The 18,882-nt window shown below is 41.0% G+C and overlaps 1 protein-coding gene across 1 annotated transcript in view; it reads right to left on the bottom strand.

Annotated features, from left to right (window-relative positions):
• Positions 1 to 18,882, bottom strand: part of LOC124280238 (histone lysine acetyltransferase CREBBP-like) — a 33,789-nt gene that overhangs the window by 13,939 nt on the left and 968 nt on the right. The window contains exons 2-16 of the mRNA XM_046716143.1: positions 17,161 to 17,864; positions 13,605 to 13,766; positions 12,769 to 12,988; positions 12,224 to 12,343; positions 11,512 to 11,706; positions 5,281 to 5,473; positions 5,024 to 5,141; positions 4,490 to 4,631; positions 4,191 to 4,378; positions 3,395 to 4,070; positions 3,096 to 3,112; positions 2,314 to 2,938; positions 1,895 to 2,013; positions 1,398 to 1,568; positions 1,121 to 1,278 (exon numbers count right to left, since the gene is read on the bottom strand). Of these exons, the coding sequence (XP_046572099.1) occupies positions 1,121 to 1,278; positions 1,398 to 1,568; positions 1,895 to 2,013; positions 2,314 to 2,938; positions 3,096 to 3,112; positions 3,395 to 4,070; positions 4,191 to 4,378; positions 4,490 to 4,631; positions 5,024 to 5,141; positions 5,281 to 5,473; positions 11,512 to 11,706; positions 12,224 to 12,343; positions 12,769 to 12,988; positions 13,605 to 13,766; positions 17,161 to 17,864 (3,808 nt within the window). The remainder of the gene's footprint in view (positions 1 to 1,120; positions 1,279 to 1,397; positions 1,569 to 1,894; positions 2,014 to 2,313; positions 2,939 to 3,095; positions 3,113 to 3,394; positions 4,071 to 4,190; positions 4,379 to 4,489; positions 4,632 to 5,023; positions 5,142 to 5,280; positions 5,474 to 11,511; positions 11,707 to 12,223; positions 12,344 to 12,768; positions 12,989 to 13,604; positions 13,767 to 17,160; positions 17,865 to 18,882) is intronic.

The raw sequence follows: 18,882 nt of genomic DNA, 5'->3' as shown, positions 1-18,882 counted from the left end.
GGCCCCAATACACAAGGGACACAGCAAAACAGGCAGGGCAGGACATTGGTATTTGTGATGGACACCAACACCACATTGACAGCAGGGCAGCGGCAGCAGCAGATAAATAAGCAGGGGGAGGAAATAAAAAGATGAGCATGAACAGGGGTGGTAGAAAACCAAGTGAAGCAAATCATGAGATGTGTCTTACTCCTGCTAGTGCATTAGAATTATAATGGGTTACTAGGTTTACTAGCTATGGGAATTACTATGAAAGTCTAGCTAAAGGCAATAATGATCAAGACAAAGTTAATAGCCTTATGAAAGAATTGGTTAAATATAATTCTATATTGACAATCCACCAAAAACAGACATCCACCTGAAGTTTTATATGCTTTTGTATCCAGGTAACCTAATAATTCCTTGTTAAAATAGTACATAATTTTTTGAAACATTTTACACAAAAACACAGCAAAATCATGAATGCAAATTTTACTTTTAAATGTTTCCCCACATCAGTTTAGCAAAGAACATAGTGATAGGTTCTCATCTGGGCTCCACAATCAAGAAATGGTGCAAGTTCACTTCTATAAATGATTGAATGATTGATGATGATCATTTATGTAAAAGAATAGAAGTGAATGCAAGGCTTTTAACTAGTTGGTGATACACAGTGATTGAAGGAGGATGCAGTGTATAAAGTGGATTGCTGCTACATGTGCACATGCCAGTTTAGGCTATAATCTTGAGCATAATCCTGACAGTCTCATTAGAAAAGGCAATTATGTAACTCACTTAAGATGTTCATAAAATTATCAAAACAATATTTTATTTCTTACTTGAGATTGATTAAAATATGAATTGAGAGTTAAAAATGAATTTGAGTAAAAATAGTAATGTTCAAGCATAAAGCACAGGCATATATAGATATATATGTATAATAGATATGAATATATACTTTGTGACAAACAAGCATGGAACATGTCAAGACAAAACATTATAACAAAATATTTAGTGTTATAAAAAATAATTATCGACTTGTCTGAATTAAGATTACATTAAGATCACAATTTATATAGTGTTTTTGAAATGCACATCAGTTACTTTTAGTAGCCTTAAGAAACTACAATGACTAACTGACCTGTTTTGATAGCTGTAGTACATGGCATCTCGGGGGATTGTACACAGCTGCTTGCCATAGCAACACAGAACTTGTGGGCTGAAGACATACTTCCTACCACAGCAATAGCCAAGTGATTGCATCACACCATCGATCTCATTCTCAAACACCTCGGAGAGCTGCAAAAAAATATGTAAATGTTCAATAATAGAACTTCATATTGAAAATATCCTTGGAAACTTAGCTAAATCTATTTACAAATATTTTTGTTTAAAAATAATTTCCCTCTATAACTTACCTTTGAACAGTATTTGTAGACTCGAGATGTCTTCCTGTTGTAAAGCCAGGCGTTGTCAAACATCAACCATACATCATCCACATACTCCCAGGGGTCCTGGTACTGGCCAGTGTCCAGTTTCCGCTTGATAGTTGATAGGTCCATTGGTTTCTTCACAATTTCAAAGTAATCCTGGCAAAGTCAAGTTGGTATCTTAACAAGTTTGTCCATGTATTTGGGCAAAAATTTATCTATCCTGGAAATAATCTATACATTTGATCTAAACATGATGACTTATTAAAGATTATGTTCTCATTTTGACCCTAAGGTACATTCGAGCAGCACATGAAATCAGTTTAATGCAGGGACCCCTAACAACCACCACCACCACAAACTGAGAATCTATACAATTCATGTGTGTATTGTAATGACTTCTGTCACAAAAGTGACCCCTCATTCAACTAAGTCCACAGAAAATTTTCATCCCTGCTTATATGCTTTCTGAATAGAATACTCACTGGTATTTGAAGCATAATGGGATCAACAGGCTGGCGGAAGGGCAGTGATTCAGGATCAACACGATACAACTTCTCTAGTGTAGGCATCAAAGCTTGCCGCAACTCATCAGGTTTAAATACTGAAACAAGACAAAAACACTTTTCCTAATTTGATATCCTATTTGAGATTTAAAGCTAAAAGAACCCCATGAAATTTCTATATATTATTGCAGTGTTTCATATGTTAATTTTCTGCTGCTTGTCATCCTAAATGTCAAAGGATTTTCATTCACATCTGATAGAGAATACAACATGAAAAGTTGATATAATCATTTCTTTAGCAAAGAATAATCACTGAATTGATGGTAAACTTGATAAATAAGAAACAATTTTCGATTCTGTCCTTCAAAACGTGGACATCAAGTTAAGCTCAATGTTACCTTTCTTCCTGGGTTTCTGAGCAGCAGCAGCTGCAGCTCCTATAGGAACAGATGACTGGATACTGGTAGAAGATGAGTCTCCTGAGCTGGCCTTACTATCTTCTGTGTTGTTGCTGGCTTCAGCATTACAATCAGCTGGTTCTTGTTTAGGGGTAGAGTTTTCAGGCACTGAACCTGACACAGAACCTGCCTCATCCTTCATAGGAACTGAGCCCTGTGAATCCTCTGTGTCCATCTTTTCAACACTTGGCATGCATTTGCCTTTCCCAGATCCCTTGCCCGATCCCTTTCCCGACCCTTTCCCAAAACCTTTCCCTCCAACACTGTTCACACTGTCCAATGAAGGCTCAGATTTTAGTTCTGTTTTGACCTCTTGCTTAATTTCAGATTTAATGTCTTCCAGGCTTGTGCTTGTACTGAGAGGCTGAGTATTAGATGTTGGCGTCACATGGCTGGTGCTCAGTGGTGACATAGCATTTGATGTTGACGAATCACTGGCCAAAAGAATAGCCAGCTGCTGGTTAGCCTCTGGTACTTCTTGCTTCACTACCACGTCTTGATTCATCTGAGATTGGTCTCCTTGTAAAGATATTGTTGATGGCTTTCCTTTCATTGAACTGTTTGTCTTCAAATAGAGAATAATATTTAATGAGCACAGAGCAACCACACATTTTAATGGAAAATAGGCAATTAACTGTCAACTGCAGTTAGAATAAGATGTTATACATCCATCAGTTATCTTTGAAAAGTATTAACTTATGTTGTCCAACATACACCCCTACTGCTATGAAGAATGTAACTACAGCAGGATCCATCATCCTTAAATTTCAATGTCTGATTCTAGGACTGAAAAAGGTTTGCTGATCATTATCTCAACGTGACAAGCAAGAACTGGAGACGAAAAGTAAAGCTTCCTTGATTTTACAATCCAATTACACAGAAAACATGCTACAGAAAAATAATGGAACTGGCTTAAATTCTCCATCAAATATCAATGATAGTCAATATTGGCACATCTTTAGCTGCAAGTGAAATTAACATGGAACCAAGTACACACACCAATTCTAGAACTTGTACTTACAGCTTGAGTTAACTGTTGTTGTTGCTGCTGCTGCTGCTGTTGTTGTTGCAGCTGCTGTTTCAGTTGTGACTGCTGTTGCTGCTGCTGCTGTTGTTGCTGCTGCTGCTGCTGCTGTTGCTGCTGCTGCTGCTGCTGAGTGTGTGTCTGATTTTGTTCTGTTAGTTGGTTCTGAAGCTGGGACTGTGGTGTTGATGTCTGATGATTGGTCTGCAGCTGTTGTTGCTGTATTGGGGTCTGTGATTGAGGTTGGGGCTGCTGGGGCTGCTGTGCCTGTTGTTGCTGTTGCTGCTGCTGCTGCTTGCTGTTGCTGTTGAATTTGATGCAGCTGCTGTGGGGATGGCTGTGGACGTGCCATATGCGGAGGAGTTTGTTGTTGTGGTGGCATACCCATCTGTTGTGATGTTTGGGTCCCTGGGACCATGTGCATTCCTTGTATGCCAGCTTGATTCTGGTTCTGAGCTTGAGCCTGTAAAGACATTGGTGGCAGTTGTTGTGATGACAATGTCTGGTTCTGACTAGGCTGCTGCTGTTGTTGCTGCTGCTGCTGTTGTTGTTGTTGCTGCTGCTGCTGCTGGCCTTGAGCACGTTGTTTCATTACCTCCTGGAATTGTCTCTGAGACTCTTGCAGGGCAGCATTCATAGACATCTGGCCAATAGAACTGGGCTGGGCATTTATCTGAAGGACACAAACAAAGTCACTATCAGTCTTAACTCTTGTAGATTCATTCAATCAACAGTAGTACACTTTGAAGTTACTCCCTGTACAGTTGACTAAAAGGCAGTTCCAATAACATACCTGGTTTGGGGGAGGAGTTGTTCTCTGTACCATGGGCATTCGAGCCATGTTGGGCATCTGGGGCAGCTGAGGGACCTGAGGGACCTGCGGTACCTGGGGTACCTGGGGAACCTGGGGCACTTGGGACATGAAACTGTCCGTGGCATTCAGGGCAGCTTGAATCTGACTTGTATTTCCAGCAGCTCCATCTAAAAGACAAATTGACATCATGGGTTAAGGAACTTCATCATGATACACACCTTTTCATCGGCCACTGGACTTAGGTTCAAGCCAAGACAAGCAGCATCTTAAATACTCACTTTGTGTTGTTGGTGGTCTGATTTGTCCTGGAGCCATTGGTCCCCTTGGGGGTGCACTCTGACGCATTCTGTTCATTCTCTTTTCTTCCAGCTCTTTCTGTATCTTGTATATTTTCTCGGCCAAAAGGTGATAATATTCCTCCTGCAGAAGTTTGTAAAATACACTTCTAATCAAACACTTAACTGTCAGAAATGTTACAAAACAAATGTACATGATACTGGCAAACAATGATTGCAGTCACTCCTTGTTTGATAAATACAGTGGATGCACTATAAACATCATCTCAAGAACATACAAGGCATATGCACTGCAACAGTTCCAAAACTTGTGCCAAACCATCACGTGCTACATCCAATAACACCTAAGTTAGAAAACTTGAAAAGTCAGAGATCCCTACAGATAAAAGACTTGAAATTACTTCAAATAATATTCTGAAGTAATAGCTGCCATTGGATGGACGAAACACCACCTAAACATGGGAAGAACATGTTTTATAAAGCTTCCAAGCACAAATCACACAGTAATTGACATACCCGACTATTTGCCGTCTCATACATGTCTCCCTCCACCTTCCTGGCATATGCGACTAGATTCTTCATTCGACTGTCTTTAAGTGCAGCAGGATCAGGGGTTGGGAAAATGGCTTGAACCCTGGACAAAACCAACAGCCTGTGATTAATCTCTAAAATGAACTAGAAGCAATCCATTACATCTGTAATTTGTCATGCAAACCTAAGAACTAATTATTTGATTTCTTACTTCTATACAAACTGCAAAGACTAACACTCACAATTTGTGTACTAGATGATTACGTAGATCCTGGGTGACATGCTGATGCCACTCCTTTGTCATGCGACTGTTCTGGGCAATGTTTCCTAGTCCTTCTGTTGAGTTGGGAGGTGGCATCCCTTGGGCTAGACTGGGCTGGGCAGCCATTAATTGCTGTAGAGCACTGCTCTGTGTTGGTGGAGCACTCATGCCACCTTCAAATACAAAGGAAATTTTTTAATGAATGGCTTGAAATGTAAAAAATATACATGATGTAGTGAGATTGGACAAAAGAAAATCGAAACTAACCTGTAGAGGTTTCAGATTCTTTGAATATAGTCCTCCTTGGGGTACATATAAGCATTTAAATGTCCATTTTAAATCCCCACGGCAGTTGTAACAATATGTGAATAAAAATATTTACAAAACAAAAAACAGGCATAGAAATGATGAAAGGATGATGATCTTTTGAAATTTATTGTCAGAAAACAACAAATGTAACCAGTTTTCTGTTATCACTGATATGTCTTCTGTTTAAGATGGCTTTCTTATGTTTCATTTGTTCTGCTTTCCCAACACCTTTAATAGCTAAGAATTGTGTGAGAGGTTCACTTTTTTCTATATATCTAACATGCACAATTTCCTCTTCAATAACGGAACTATCAGTACTGCTAACACTCTAAAAAAAAAAACAACCAGATTTCTTTACACGAACCATCATAATTCCAGTGATTTCCTTGGTGATAAAGTCAATAAATGTTTTTGCCTGGTTGTCATTTGCATAAGTGTTTTGTTTGGTTATTAAGAGTCCAAAGGTGTGTTATATCTCTAAAGAATTAGGCGTGCCATAAGGGCACCGAAAACATTTATTATCCGTGCCATTTCGATATTTACCCTGCCATGGCACGCTAATATATGGGCTATTTCGAACCCTGAAAAACTATGTTTTTGTCTTGTGAGACCACCCCTACAGGGCCCCACCGACCCCTACAACCAAGAGCAGGTAACTCTAGCCTATAACCTCGTACCTCACTTGCTATGCTGAACGAATCAGACAGAATGTGGGGAGGTGGGTGGCCGTACCCCAAGGAGGACTATATTCAAAGAATCTGAAACCACTACAGGTTAGTTCGATTCTTTTTCATATATTCCTCCTTGGGGTACATATAAGCATAAGACAGACTCCTAAAGACTGAGCTAGGGAGCGGTATTCTGTCAGTATAAACACAACCCCGACAATGAGAGTAATTCCTGAGCAGAAAAGCTCACTTATCTGGTCACGCATCCACCACAGCCAATCGGGTGGGGGCATGAGCCAGGGTCAGGGGGTCAAACATATTATGTTTATAATGCGAAACCTCGCTAATGTAAACTGCTCAAATAATCCCCCCTCCCTCCCGTAAGTAGTCGGAAGCGAAGTTAATGGAATTTATCAATAGACCCTGAGAAATCTTTTGCCGTACAATACAAGCAAAGGTTTCCAAGGCAATAGGACTAGAGCAGTACTGAGGAATGCACAGTACATGGGATAAAACCACCACCATAAAACCTGACACCAAGGATATAGGTAGGCACGTTCTAGATACCCAACACCAGGTAAAATCGGCAGATAAATGGTTCATGTCTTAAAACCTCGAAAGCTCAATCGGCCAGAGAGGTGGAACCCTGCCCACTGGAGAGAACTGACTGACCGAACCAAGCACGCTCGCTTGAGTGTCTGTCAAGTTGATAGTGACGGATGAACGTACTCGGTGCTCCATATAGCTGCTGAGCAGATCTCCTCAATGGGCATGGCTGCAGCGTATGCCTTTGACGTGGCCACTGCCCTAACCGAATGAGCCTTCAACCGTTTAGTAGGTATACGACTTTTGTGCGTATATCCCATACAAATGGCAGAGACAAGCTACCTAGAAATGGTTTGCTTGTTCGCCAGAAGACCAGCCTTGCCCCCGCCATAACAGCAAAACAATTGGTTATCCTTACGGATACCCCTTGTTCGTTTGATATAAGCCTTAAGGGTCTTATGGACATCTAAGACATGAGCACGTCGTAGAGAGGTACCGGGCAGGGAAGGCTGTGTGGAAGCCGGGAGCTCAATAGGCGCCGTTACATCAAAGGCACTATCTCTTAGGACGATAAGTATCAGGGAACCGAATGCTAACTCTGTCTTTATGAAAAACAGTTAGCGCAGGGTCGGCTGACATTGCATGAATATCGCCTACCCGCCTGCCCGAAGTTATCCCCACGAGAAAAGCTGCCTTCCACGTTAACAGCTGGAGGGAAAGAGCCGACAGATTGTGAAATAGAGGACAGACAGCCAATCAAGAACGACTGACAAGTCCCACGGGGGATTAATCCGCCGGATAGTCAGACGGATTCTGTCCACGCCTGCTAAAAAGCGCTGAACAAGAGGGTGTTGCCCCAAGAGTGCACCGTTAACAGGAATATGAAATGCCAAAATAGCCGTTGAATATCCTCGAACAGTTGAAGCCGCTAGACCGGTTTCCAACCGAGACTGGAGGAATTCTAACACTGAGACTAAATCGGCAGAAAAGGGATCGAGAATCCCCCTGTTGACACACCAGCACGCATGACAGACCCATCTATCCTCATACTGAACGTTTGTCAAATCCCTCCGCTAAGACAGAATTGTGTCTGCAACTGGTGCAGGAATTCCTCTCGCTTGGAGGCGATTCCGGACAGTGGCCAAACCACCCACCGAATCCTGGGATTTGGGTGGGACGCTCCGTTTTGGGATAGGAGGTCCGGTCGAAAAGGTAATAGTACAGGAGGCTGAGCCAGAAACCTGAGGATGACTGGAAACCAGCTTTGAGCAGACCAAAGGTGTGCAAGGAGCACAAGCAGTCGAGCTGCTTGAGCGGCTAGCTGAGATAGGACCTTGCGAATCAGCGGTATTTGTGGGAACGCCCACAGTACCCTGCCCGTCCAATCTAGCTGAAAGGCGTCGTTGGCTATCGCTCTCGGATCCGGAATCCGAGAACAAAACACAGGAATCTGATTTGTCACCCCAGAAGGAAACAGATCCACCTGGAACGACCCGAACAACTGGGATATAATCCCGAATATCCCCCGGTCGAGCATCCACTCGTGTGGGGCTAGTATATGCCGTGAGAGAGCATCTGCACGCACGTGGTCTACCCCCGGCAGATAAACAGGCAAAACCCGAATGTTGAACTGGTTGCACCACAGTAGAAACTGCCACGCCTCTTGAAGAAGTGACAGGGACACTGTGCCGCCTTGCTTTAGAATGTAAGTCATGGCCGTCAGCTTGTCCATTTCTAGACGAATCACTCGGCCATGGACAAATTCTAGAAAGCTCTCGAACACCCGGCGGACTGCTCTCAACTCTAACACATTGATGTGCAGGCTGACTTCCTGCTCCGACCATAGGCCTGAGACCGAGTGGTCGCCCAGGACAAAAGTTTGGTGAACATCCTTGGGGCCGTGGAGATGCTGAAGGGGAGCACACGAAACTGGTAGCACATCCCGTCAAAGGAGAATCGAAGGTACTTCTTGAACTTGGGGTGCATTGGTACATGGAGGTATGCGTCCTTGAGATCGATTGACGTAAGCCAATCCCCTGTCTCGACGGATGAGATCACTGACCTGAGTGTCTCCATCCTGAAGGACGGTACCTCTATTAAATTGTTCAACCCTCTGAGATTCAGAATGAGTCTGAACCCTCCGTCTTTCTTGGTCACTAGGAAGTAAGTCAAATAAAAGCCCTCTCCTTGCTGACCTTCTGGAACCACCTCGATGGCTGCCTTGTCCAGTAAGGACTGAACCTCAGCACGGAGCACATGTTTGGCAGAAGGCAATGCACCCCCACAGTCGGCAAGTCTCCGCTTGCTTGTGTGGGGGGCAGTAAGGGCTCTGAGGGAAGAATCAACGGGAAGCCGGGGCTGGCTTCCCCTTGCCCCGAAAAGGCTGCTGTGACTGAGCAGGCCTGCCCTTGCCTCGTGCTCTCTTGCTATGTTTGCTCCGCAAAGGGGCAGTCCACTTTGCAGGCTCCTTTGCCGAGGCAGAAGGATACGCGGCAGCAAGAGGGGAAGGCCGTTGGCTAGAAGTGGAGGGGTGTTCTAACAAGGGTTTAGAATCCTTGAAAGTTGACACCACCTCCGCCGCCTCCCGCACTACTTGTAATGCCCCAGGAAATAGGTAATACCCCATTGTGAAAGGCAGGGAAAGTAGTGCCTGTTGAGTGGCTGGAGAGTAATGTGCCACTGAAAGCCAAAGCCTGTGCATGCCCATGACAGCACCCATCATCTGGCTGGCACAGCACCTAATGCTGTCCCTAACCAGATGAGAGTGAACGTCAGTGAGCTGGTGTGCGAGCACAGGTGCCGACAAGTCGTCACCAGTAGTGCTCTGGTCCACTAGCTGCCCCTGTAATGCCGACAGGTAAGCAGAGTGGACAGCCACGCATAATTGTTGAGCTGCACACCGGTAAACCTCCTCAAAGGACCGGTATGCAGACTTCAGCGTGGGTGCATTGGCTTGAAAGGGTGGTAGCCGCCTGCCTTGTCTGGCGGAAGCCAGGGAGGACGTGGACGACACCCCGAGGGTAACTGAGGCAAACCCACACTCGTCCACCACTGGCGACTCGAATAGTGAATCCTCCCCCAACTGATACTGCTTGCCTACGTCCGGTAAATCAAACCGAGACCGTGCACCAGTCAGCAGAGGATTCACTACCTCACTCACCAGTGATGGCAGAATGCGCAAACGTACCTCGGCAACCCGGCAAGGCGTAAAAGCCTCCTCCGGGAGTCTAAACTCCTCAGGATCGGGCGCCTGAACCGGTATAGCCACCTGGGGCAGCACTTCCGCAATACCTTCGCGAACTTTCTGCAGGGACGACCCGAAGGAGTACTGAACCCCGACTTCTGACTCCTCTCTCTCCTCATCCTCCTCTACACACTCCTCGGCTCCCGTACTCTCATAATCAAGAGAGGTCACTGAGGGCGCCATTAATGCCGAACACGAAGTGCTCAGAAGATCAAGTGGAGCCAAAAGGCTCGGGTCGCCCTGCCCCCTGGTGGAACCCACGCCTGGGCATCAAGGCCTTCTTTTTTAGCGAACGCTTGGATGGGGGATCCTGGGCCCAGATATCACCCCCCGCCCTGATTAATTTGCTGGAGAACAGCGCATCCGCCCTTCAAAACTTAATAGTCTTGGGGGGAAAAACGTTAGCGCACGCTGGACAACCCTTCTCTTCATGTTTACCCTCCGTAAGACAACGCAAACACACCTTGTGTGTGTCTTTCACGGGGGATAGATGCAAGGCACAAAGCGCAGGTTTTAAACTGCAAAAAGTGAAATAAAAACCGTGCAACAACCTACCCTTATAACATATACATAAAAGACATGCATGAGCGATAAAAACTAATGCTAATGTAACTAACACATACATGTGAAAGATAGAGCAAGCATTAAGTTGAACACCAGCAAATATGCCGCAATATACCACCATAATACGACAAAAATCGTATATAGGAAAAATGTAAGCAGCGGAAAACACGCCCTAACTTCAAAATATAATTGAGACGCTATAACTACACTAAACATTGAATAACCTTAAGAGGATACAATGAAAAGGTGAGCATAGCGAAGGTACCCATCCGCCATCTTGACAAGTACATGGCAAGCCGACAGGGAGGTACAATGTTACGGATGACAATGTTACAACAAAAATCGCCCATGCAGGGAAAAAAGAGAACCATACATACAGTAGCTGTTTCGGAACCACTCATCTTTAGCAAGGAATTTTCAAAATCAACTCTCTTGTACATCTGGACACGATGTCTAATCAGTCAATCGACAGCATGGAAAGTGAGGTACGAGGTTACAGGCTAGAGTTACCTGCTCTTGGCTGTAGGGTCCGTGGGCCCTGTAGGGGTGGTCTCACAAGACAAAAACGTAGTTTTTTGTTTTGTAAATATTTTTATTCAAATAGCGTTACAACTGTGGTAGGGATTTTAAATGGACATTTAAATGCTTATATGTACCCCAAGGAGGAATATATGATAAAGAATCCAAAATTCAAGACAGAGGAAAACCAATCACAACAGAAAGTAATCTTAAACTTACTATCAGGTGTAGAAAATAGTATCTTCTACACCATGCTTAGACTATTTTTTTTTTATTTAAACAATACTTTTCTATCTAAAGAACTGGTACTTTCATTCATTTCACTGTTAAAACTGACTCACTTAGATTATAGACAACTTACCTGGCTGCATGCCTGATGGTACTTGTGGGTGAGATATCTGGGGTGATGTTGTGGTAGCTGGTCTGTTGTAGCGCAATCCAAGAGCGTCATAGGCTTTCTTCATGGCATCAGATGTTATGTCAGCACTTGCATTGCTAGTCTGGGGTAGTGAAGGAGTGTTTTGCGGCAGGCCACCTGCAGCAGTCAGTCCTAAGACTAAGAGGAAACCAATATCAGACCAGCACAACAAACCATCTAAATAAGGATAATGAAATAACCCTGCAAATGGATTATGAAAGTATTTACAACCAATAAAAAACAACAGAGTTAATCAGATCTTTCAAGCACTATTCATATGAAAATGTTTGTTTTACGGAAAATAGTTTTTAGTAACAATTTTGTTAAAGCTATACTAATCTTATTCACATTCCAGCACTTTACAAAACTGTCAAATGCCAGTGCTCTTCCAAAACTTTACGTAAACCTGACAGAATCTAATACTTTTCATAGGACATACATAAATTCAAGCATTTCTTCTAATCTTTGCAAACCCTGAACAAAAAATGCTATTCTTTCACGACAGCTGTGTTGAGAAACCCTTCAGACCAAGTGAAAACAAGGAATCTGTCTGTAGTTAGACAAATGAGGTCAGCAAAAACAAAACCAACCATACATACAATACAATATTTCCTATTCCCACCATGACTGTAATTGCCCCTACAATATGTAGTACCTGTTGCAGCAGTGTTTCTACGGTCAGATGCATGCTTCAAAGGTAAACACACAGGGCAGTCACTTCGTGTACAGTTCTTCCAGTGGGTAATTATCTGCCTAGATGATGCACAGTGTGCAACTGAAAGAAGAAAACAGATGTTGGAAACTTTGGTTATTGGTTTGTCGGTGTGAAGTGGACAGAGGAATTGTAAAATATTTGGTCATCAATTTCTTTGGAGGATAAATCATGATATATTGATCAAGAGACATTACTGAATCTCAGGCAATGGCTGGATGATCTATAGAAAGGTTTTAAAAAGATAAAATTAGAAATTATGATATTGCCCCTACAAGATAAATGTAGAAATTGTGACGGTGGAAATACAGTCCACATGAAATAATTTGTTGATTGACAAAGTAGAAAAAACAATTTATTTCGTTCTTCAGGTATGCCAGAATTGAAGACGCACTTACGACGTTAGAACATAAGATGAACTACATTTCCTCACTGTTCTTGATACAATCATTAGACCATAAACTACAAGAAACACCTGGATTGCTTACCTTGACATGCCTTTCCAGCACTGCACGTTGTCATATGATTGAGAACATTTTTCATTGTTCTGCAATAAGGGAGACTACATGCTTGTTCTCCATTAGCCATCTCTCGTCGTTGACACTTGTGGGCATGTAGAAGTAGCACTAGCTGCTGTTGTATCAGCTTACTCTTATCGGGGTCTGCCGTCGGCTGTCGACCTGCTCCTGGCTGGCCAGGCTGACCAGGCTGAGTGTCACAAACAAAATACATACAGTAACTGACAGAAAACATAAGTACTCTGAAATCACAGTCTTTGGTTTTAGATACTACAGTTGATTAGAAAATAGCAATAGCTATTCAATATGTGCAGAAAGCATATTTATCATATCTTGTGTGAGGAAATAAAAAAGCTATGCATATGATACACTGGTAAATAAACATGGTCATTATTTAGTATCTTGAAAAAGAAAAGCTTAATAGTGTGTAAGCATTTTGTTTATCTTTTAACATTAGCAGTCACAGTATTATTGTGGCATTAAATAGAAACTATAACTAGTATGTGCTCAGATATACAAGTAATAGAAAGATTACCATGTACTTCTGTGATTATCTATCTTAAAGCATGAACAAAATGCAAATCCTGTTAGTTGGGACCTTCATGTGAAATTTTTCTGTTAGAATTTTCTGATCAATTTAGTTTGGATCAGCATGGTCAGTAGGCCTTGTTATAAATTTGTCCCCAACTCTACCAATTTCCAAAACTAGTCCAAGGTAGCAGGTTGCACTTTGTTTAATAAGCATAGCACTGTCAATGTGTTTTATGATGAAACTGTAAAACAATGACGATGAGTGAGATACTTACATTGTTGATAGCATTGGCAGGCATGTTTATAGGGGGTGAAGCCATAGGCAGAGTAGTTGTCATTGCATTTGAGAGTGGTGCATTGAAGGTAGTTGATGATGGATGACCGGGGGCGGAGGAGAAGTTGAAGGAACCACCACCGCCACCACCAGGTGGGACAGACTGTCAGCACAACAAAAACAAACTAAGTTTCTACCTGCCTTCTATAAGAGTCTGGTACTAAACAGCATTAGGCTTGTGAACTTGACTATTTTTGCAGTGATTTTAAGGGGTCTTCAAGGATTTACCTTGAGTCCTGTATTTGAGGGTCCCTGGGACTCATACTCTTAATTTTCAGGGGTCCCGTACTACAAAATGGGGGTCCAAGGCTCTTAAATATTATTATTAATACTAATATGTTGTTGCATTGTAGCAATGTGATGATCATGATACACACTACAATAACAGTAATTAAATTGCAAATGATACCATAACCAGGCTAGTAGCAGACTCAGACTCTTGATCGAAATTTTTACAAAAAGTATTCAGACTTTTTCTGCGTCCCTGTGTCCATTGTCAATTTTTATGCGTATAGGAAGCAGGAATTTGTGTCCCATAAATCCCTGGGTCTTGTCCTATTGAAATTTAAAGGAAGGAATCTGTCTCTCATTTCCTAACATGAAATCACACTGATGCAAAATAATCTGCAATAGCTCACTAGCCTGAATCAGTTTGTCTAATGTTCCAAGCAATCCTGATTAATAATAAACTTCCAGGAGTTATAGGAAATGTTTCCATGAGTTTTCACTATTCAGGCTCTTAAATGTTTCTAGTTATGTAGCATCCCTGATTTTAACAAAGGTTCCATGACCTTCATCTCTGATTCTGAACACTACCATAATCAATTTCTCTTCATAAAAGTAGTGACATGTTTGTTCTTTCAGAAAAAATATCGAGAAAAATTCAGCAAAGCACACCCAGCCTTAGTCAGATAATAGGAACATTCTGGCAACATTTACAATTTTACAATAATGGATGAAAACTTTATCAGCCTCGATCAAGACTTTTTCAACTGAAAGATAGCAGACATACCATTTGGAGATCATGAAAGGTCTTGGCTAACATTGAATGTTGTAAGAGATGACCAAACAGACATCAATCTTGTTTTATTTGCTTAAATTCAAATGTCCCCACATAATTTACTATGTCTTAATCAAATCATCACCAACCCTATGCATAAACATTTTTCAGATGACTGTTTTCATTCAGATCCTTATTTGTTTAATTTTCATATTTGTCAACAATTCTTAACTTATGCATATGACTTCTGTGAATATCTCCTGCATGTAATTCATTTACTTTAGAAAACCTTTTACCATGAGCAGATTTTTCATTACCAATAATATTGGTCATAAACCTAACATAACGGATTCTTGAATGTTTGATCCCATAAACGTATTTGAATCAAAGGATCCTTGAACTTTGCAAGTGATATCATTAATGGTTATGACAAGGATCGATTAACTTTCAAGCTTTATTTCTAAACAAAATGTATCATTTTTACCCATGACTCCAAAACTATCTTAATTCTGAAAATTTGAAACTGGGTCACTGGATATTAATTGAGTGAATAAGAAACTAATGAACACTGCATTCATAAACAATAGCATCCGGATAACAACAGTTGATGAATGTCAGCATGGTTCTTTTAGGACTTGACTTTAACATCCATGTAGAAAGTACCAACATTGCAATGTGGGTCGGTGAATGAGGGACTAGGAATATGAACACCACTTAGAATTCTGCAAGTTATTGATTTTTCATCATGATAATTATGTGAAATCTTGCTCAGTCAACCAATGACAATTTAGTGCCATATTGGTGAATACTGCACACTGTTGTGGTCAGGAAAACGGTTAGTTACTGAGGGTATGACAGATTGTTTTTAACAGTGTTTTTCTGTCATGGAACCAGATGGATTTGTTGTATTCACCTTCCTTTAAGTATTTTGGTATGCCTATATGAAATCTGCAAAAGTGATTTGTTTCAGTAGATCCAGTGAGTATTTTGAAACAGGATCTTAAAATACTGAGACCAACCAAACAGTTCTTGTTTTCAAGGGAATTTACTCTTTGAAAGGTTAAGGAAGGACACCTGACCATGCAGGTTATTAGATGTCAATGGAAGGGATAACTTCATCATTTGAAGACCAGGGGCTCCTTTCACGAAGCAACCTTAACTAAGGTTAACCTTAACTCCCATTCTTTAACATTGCACTAAGGTTACCTTAGTGACTTACGATCACCTTAGTGCTCTGTGAAAAGAGGCCCTGTAAATTTTATGTTATCATCTGAATGGCCATTTTGATGACATCATACTTGTAAAGTAAGAATTTCAAATTGAACCAAACGAATGACTTATTATTAGTATGAGTAACAAGTTGTTGACACTTTGATTCCATAGTACCAGCTAGAAATCAAAGGCAACTGACAGGAAGAACCACTGGACAAAAATATTGTCCTCTGCAGTGAATATGTTAGTTGAACCAGGGGCTTTTTTCAACATGAGATGGACCTACTTATAAGTAGATATTGCATTAGAAAGCTGCTCTGCTTTTTTCCTTGGTGAATTTAAATGTGACTTTGTACAATTTTAAGTAGACTTCAGTCGTATGTTGAGTATTGTTAACAGAGCTTACTTGTCCAAATATTTTCACTATACTCATGCAACTGACTTGTAGCAAAATTAATTAAAGGCAATGTTTTTCACTGTGCATTCACAAAGTCTAATGTACTCTTAGTAAATACAAAGTAGTTTTTTTCTGAAAAGGCCAGATTCTCTCCAGTGCATTTTGAAAACTACTTATCTGGACCCAAGCTCGAAGGTAGTATTCTTGAATTGTAAAGATTCCAATTTCACTTGCAATTTCAATACCTGTTAACTTAATCTCACTGTTGATAGCTGGTTTATTGACAAAATTACAAGCTTCACAAGTCCCTTACCCCAGGTAACTACTAGGATATGAACTGATTGATTTCCTCATTGGGTTAAAAACATTATTATCCGTAACATTCCTACAAACATAACACTGCATCGTGGTCCCTGCCTGTAATAACTTGCATCCTCACTGTCAAAATGCCCAATCATCTTATTTTCTGTTGTGTGAATGATTTACATTTATGGATAATTCATGGGCTTTTTAATTTCTTTTGCTGAAAAGCATCAAGGAACTACATGTAGCGAGTATCTTACATTTTAGGATGATTTGTGAGCAGAGAACCAAGAAAGATACAGAGAAGCTTACTGATTGGTGCACACACTGATATCAAACAATAAAAAGAGCAATGGCAGGTTATGGACTACAGTGCAAAGACAGAGTGGTCCTCACTATGAGAGGCAAAAATATAATAGTGTGCATCCTGTGAAAGATGACAAGAAACAGGATTTATAAATGACAAATGGTTCTACAGGTACCATCCAACTACCAAAGAAGAATATCTATGACTACTCCTCCATCTAAGTGAATATTGAAGTGAGCTGATATGGTGCAAAGCAGAATCTCAAATGTGTTACATACCTTGACCAACTGCTGCTGAGCTGCAGACGAACCAAGCCCTGGGTGTCCCATGTTTTGATGACCAGGCAACGGAGACATGTTCAAAGACTGCCCCATCACATTCCCAGGGCCTTGTTGCATGGATATTGCATTGGCATTACCAATACTGCTAGATGGTACATTTCTAGCTTGTCCCATACCACTTGTAGAGTAGTGTGGTCCATTCATCAGCTGATTTGGATTATGTTGACTCATGTTAACATTACTGACAGATAGAAGCTGAGAAGTCATTGGCTTCACTGTCCCTCCTGCACTTGACACAAGAGAAAACCCACTATTTTGCAAATTAGAGTCTGACATACTCATCATGTTCTGTGGATTCATTGGCCCACTTTTACCAACTGCACCATGAACTGGGGACATATTGTTTGTATGGGGACTCTTCACTGCATTCACATTGGCATTAGCCATAGTTCCAACACCAGGACTTCTACCTGCAGGCCCTGCATTTTGATTCTGCGGACTTGCAGCAATACTGTTTATAATAGAGGAGACACTTGGTTGTGGGGTTGGAGTGGAACTTGACAAGAGTTGGGAAAGTTGATTTTGTGAAGTGGTCTCTAAACTTGGAGTATCGAGAGTACCAGGGTTATTATTATCACTTGTAGCAACCAGTTCATCAGGGAGTGCATTGGCAATATTCAGCAAGTTATCCAAGGTAAATTCTGAAAGAAAAAACATGTAATATACAGTATGTATAAGAATGTGCTAATGCTGAACATTTCAGAACCAAGAGACCTTAATATTTAGTAACTACAAATTATTCACAAGGATTTACTTAAAAATGGACCCTACACATGTCTACACTACATGTTAACTACACATACATTTACACATAAACCCCTTGACCAGAGAATTATATCGTTCAGTTTAGCAGATTGATATTTTCATAATGTGTCAGTTTATGGACCTCAATAACTACACCTTTCAAAATAAAATCATATGATGTCTCAGGGTGGTTTCATGGCACAAAAATGACAAGTAAGAATTCCCAATTCGAAAAAAATACTTCCCAGATTAAATGAAAGTAACAACATTCAAACAAGTAAAAAATCTTAAATATATCATGACTTGTCCCCTTCATGTGCTGACCAATATAGCACTTGGTTTCAGATACTTGATAAATCTCAATACCAACTAGAATGTCCATACAAAGATTAATTAATGAACATCTTAAACATTTTCATTATGTTCCATGTCCTGGGAAACTATTTGTAGTTTTGCTTTGGCTGTAGATGTACTGTGCCTGTTTTGTTTCTGAGCATGGATCATAACATAATTGAACAAGGGAAAGACAACTACATAAATTCTACTTCCTACTTCACTTTTGGCTTGAAAAAGTTGTTATAACAGGCTTCATAAACCTACTAAATGAACCTCAGTAAAGAGTAGTATTCATAACATCATGCCTGATCATTAGACAAAATCACCTCCACCACTGTACCAAACAAGGAACTAACAAATACGAGGTCTACTATAACTAGCTCCTTAGTGCTACTAACATATATTCATTTATTAAGACTCTTGACTACATATGAGAATGAAATTGGTAAAGATATTTCTAGAACCCCCAATCCGACGTGGAATCAAATATCAAACACAAATGATAACCTACGAGACGTTTGAAATACAGATTTAAAATGGTCTTGGTAAATGTGCACTGACGTTGGAACACATGCATCC

The sequence above is a fragment of the Haliotis rubra genome, unplaced genomic scaffold, assembly GCF_003918875.1.
Source record: "Haliotis rubra isolate DU_JTF1 unplaced genomic scaffold, ASM391887v1 Scf262, whole genome shotgun sequence".
NCBI lineage: Eukaryota > Metazoa > Mollusca > Gastropoda > Lepetellida > Haliotidae > Haliotis > Haliotis rubra.
Note: the sequence above shows the minus strand (reverse complement) of the source record. Positions and strands in the feature narration are given on the sequence as shown.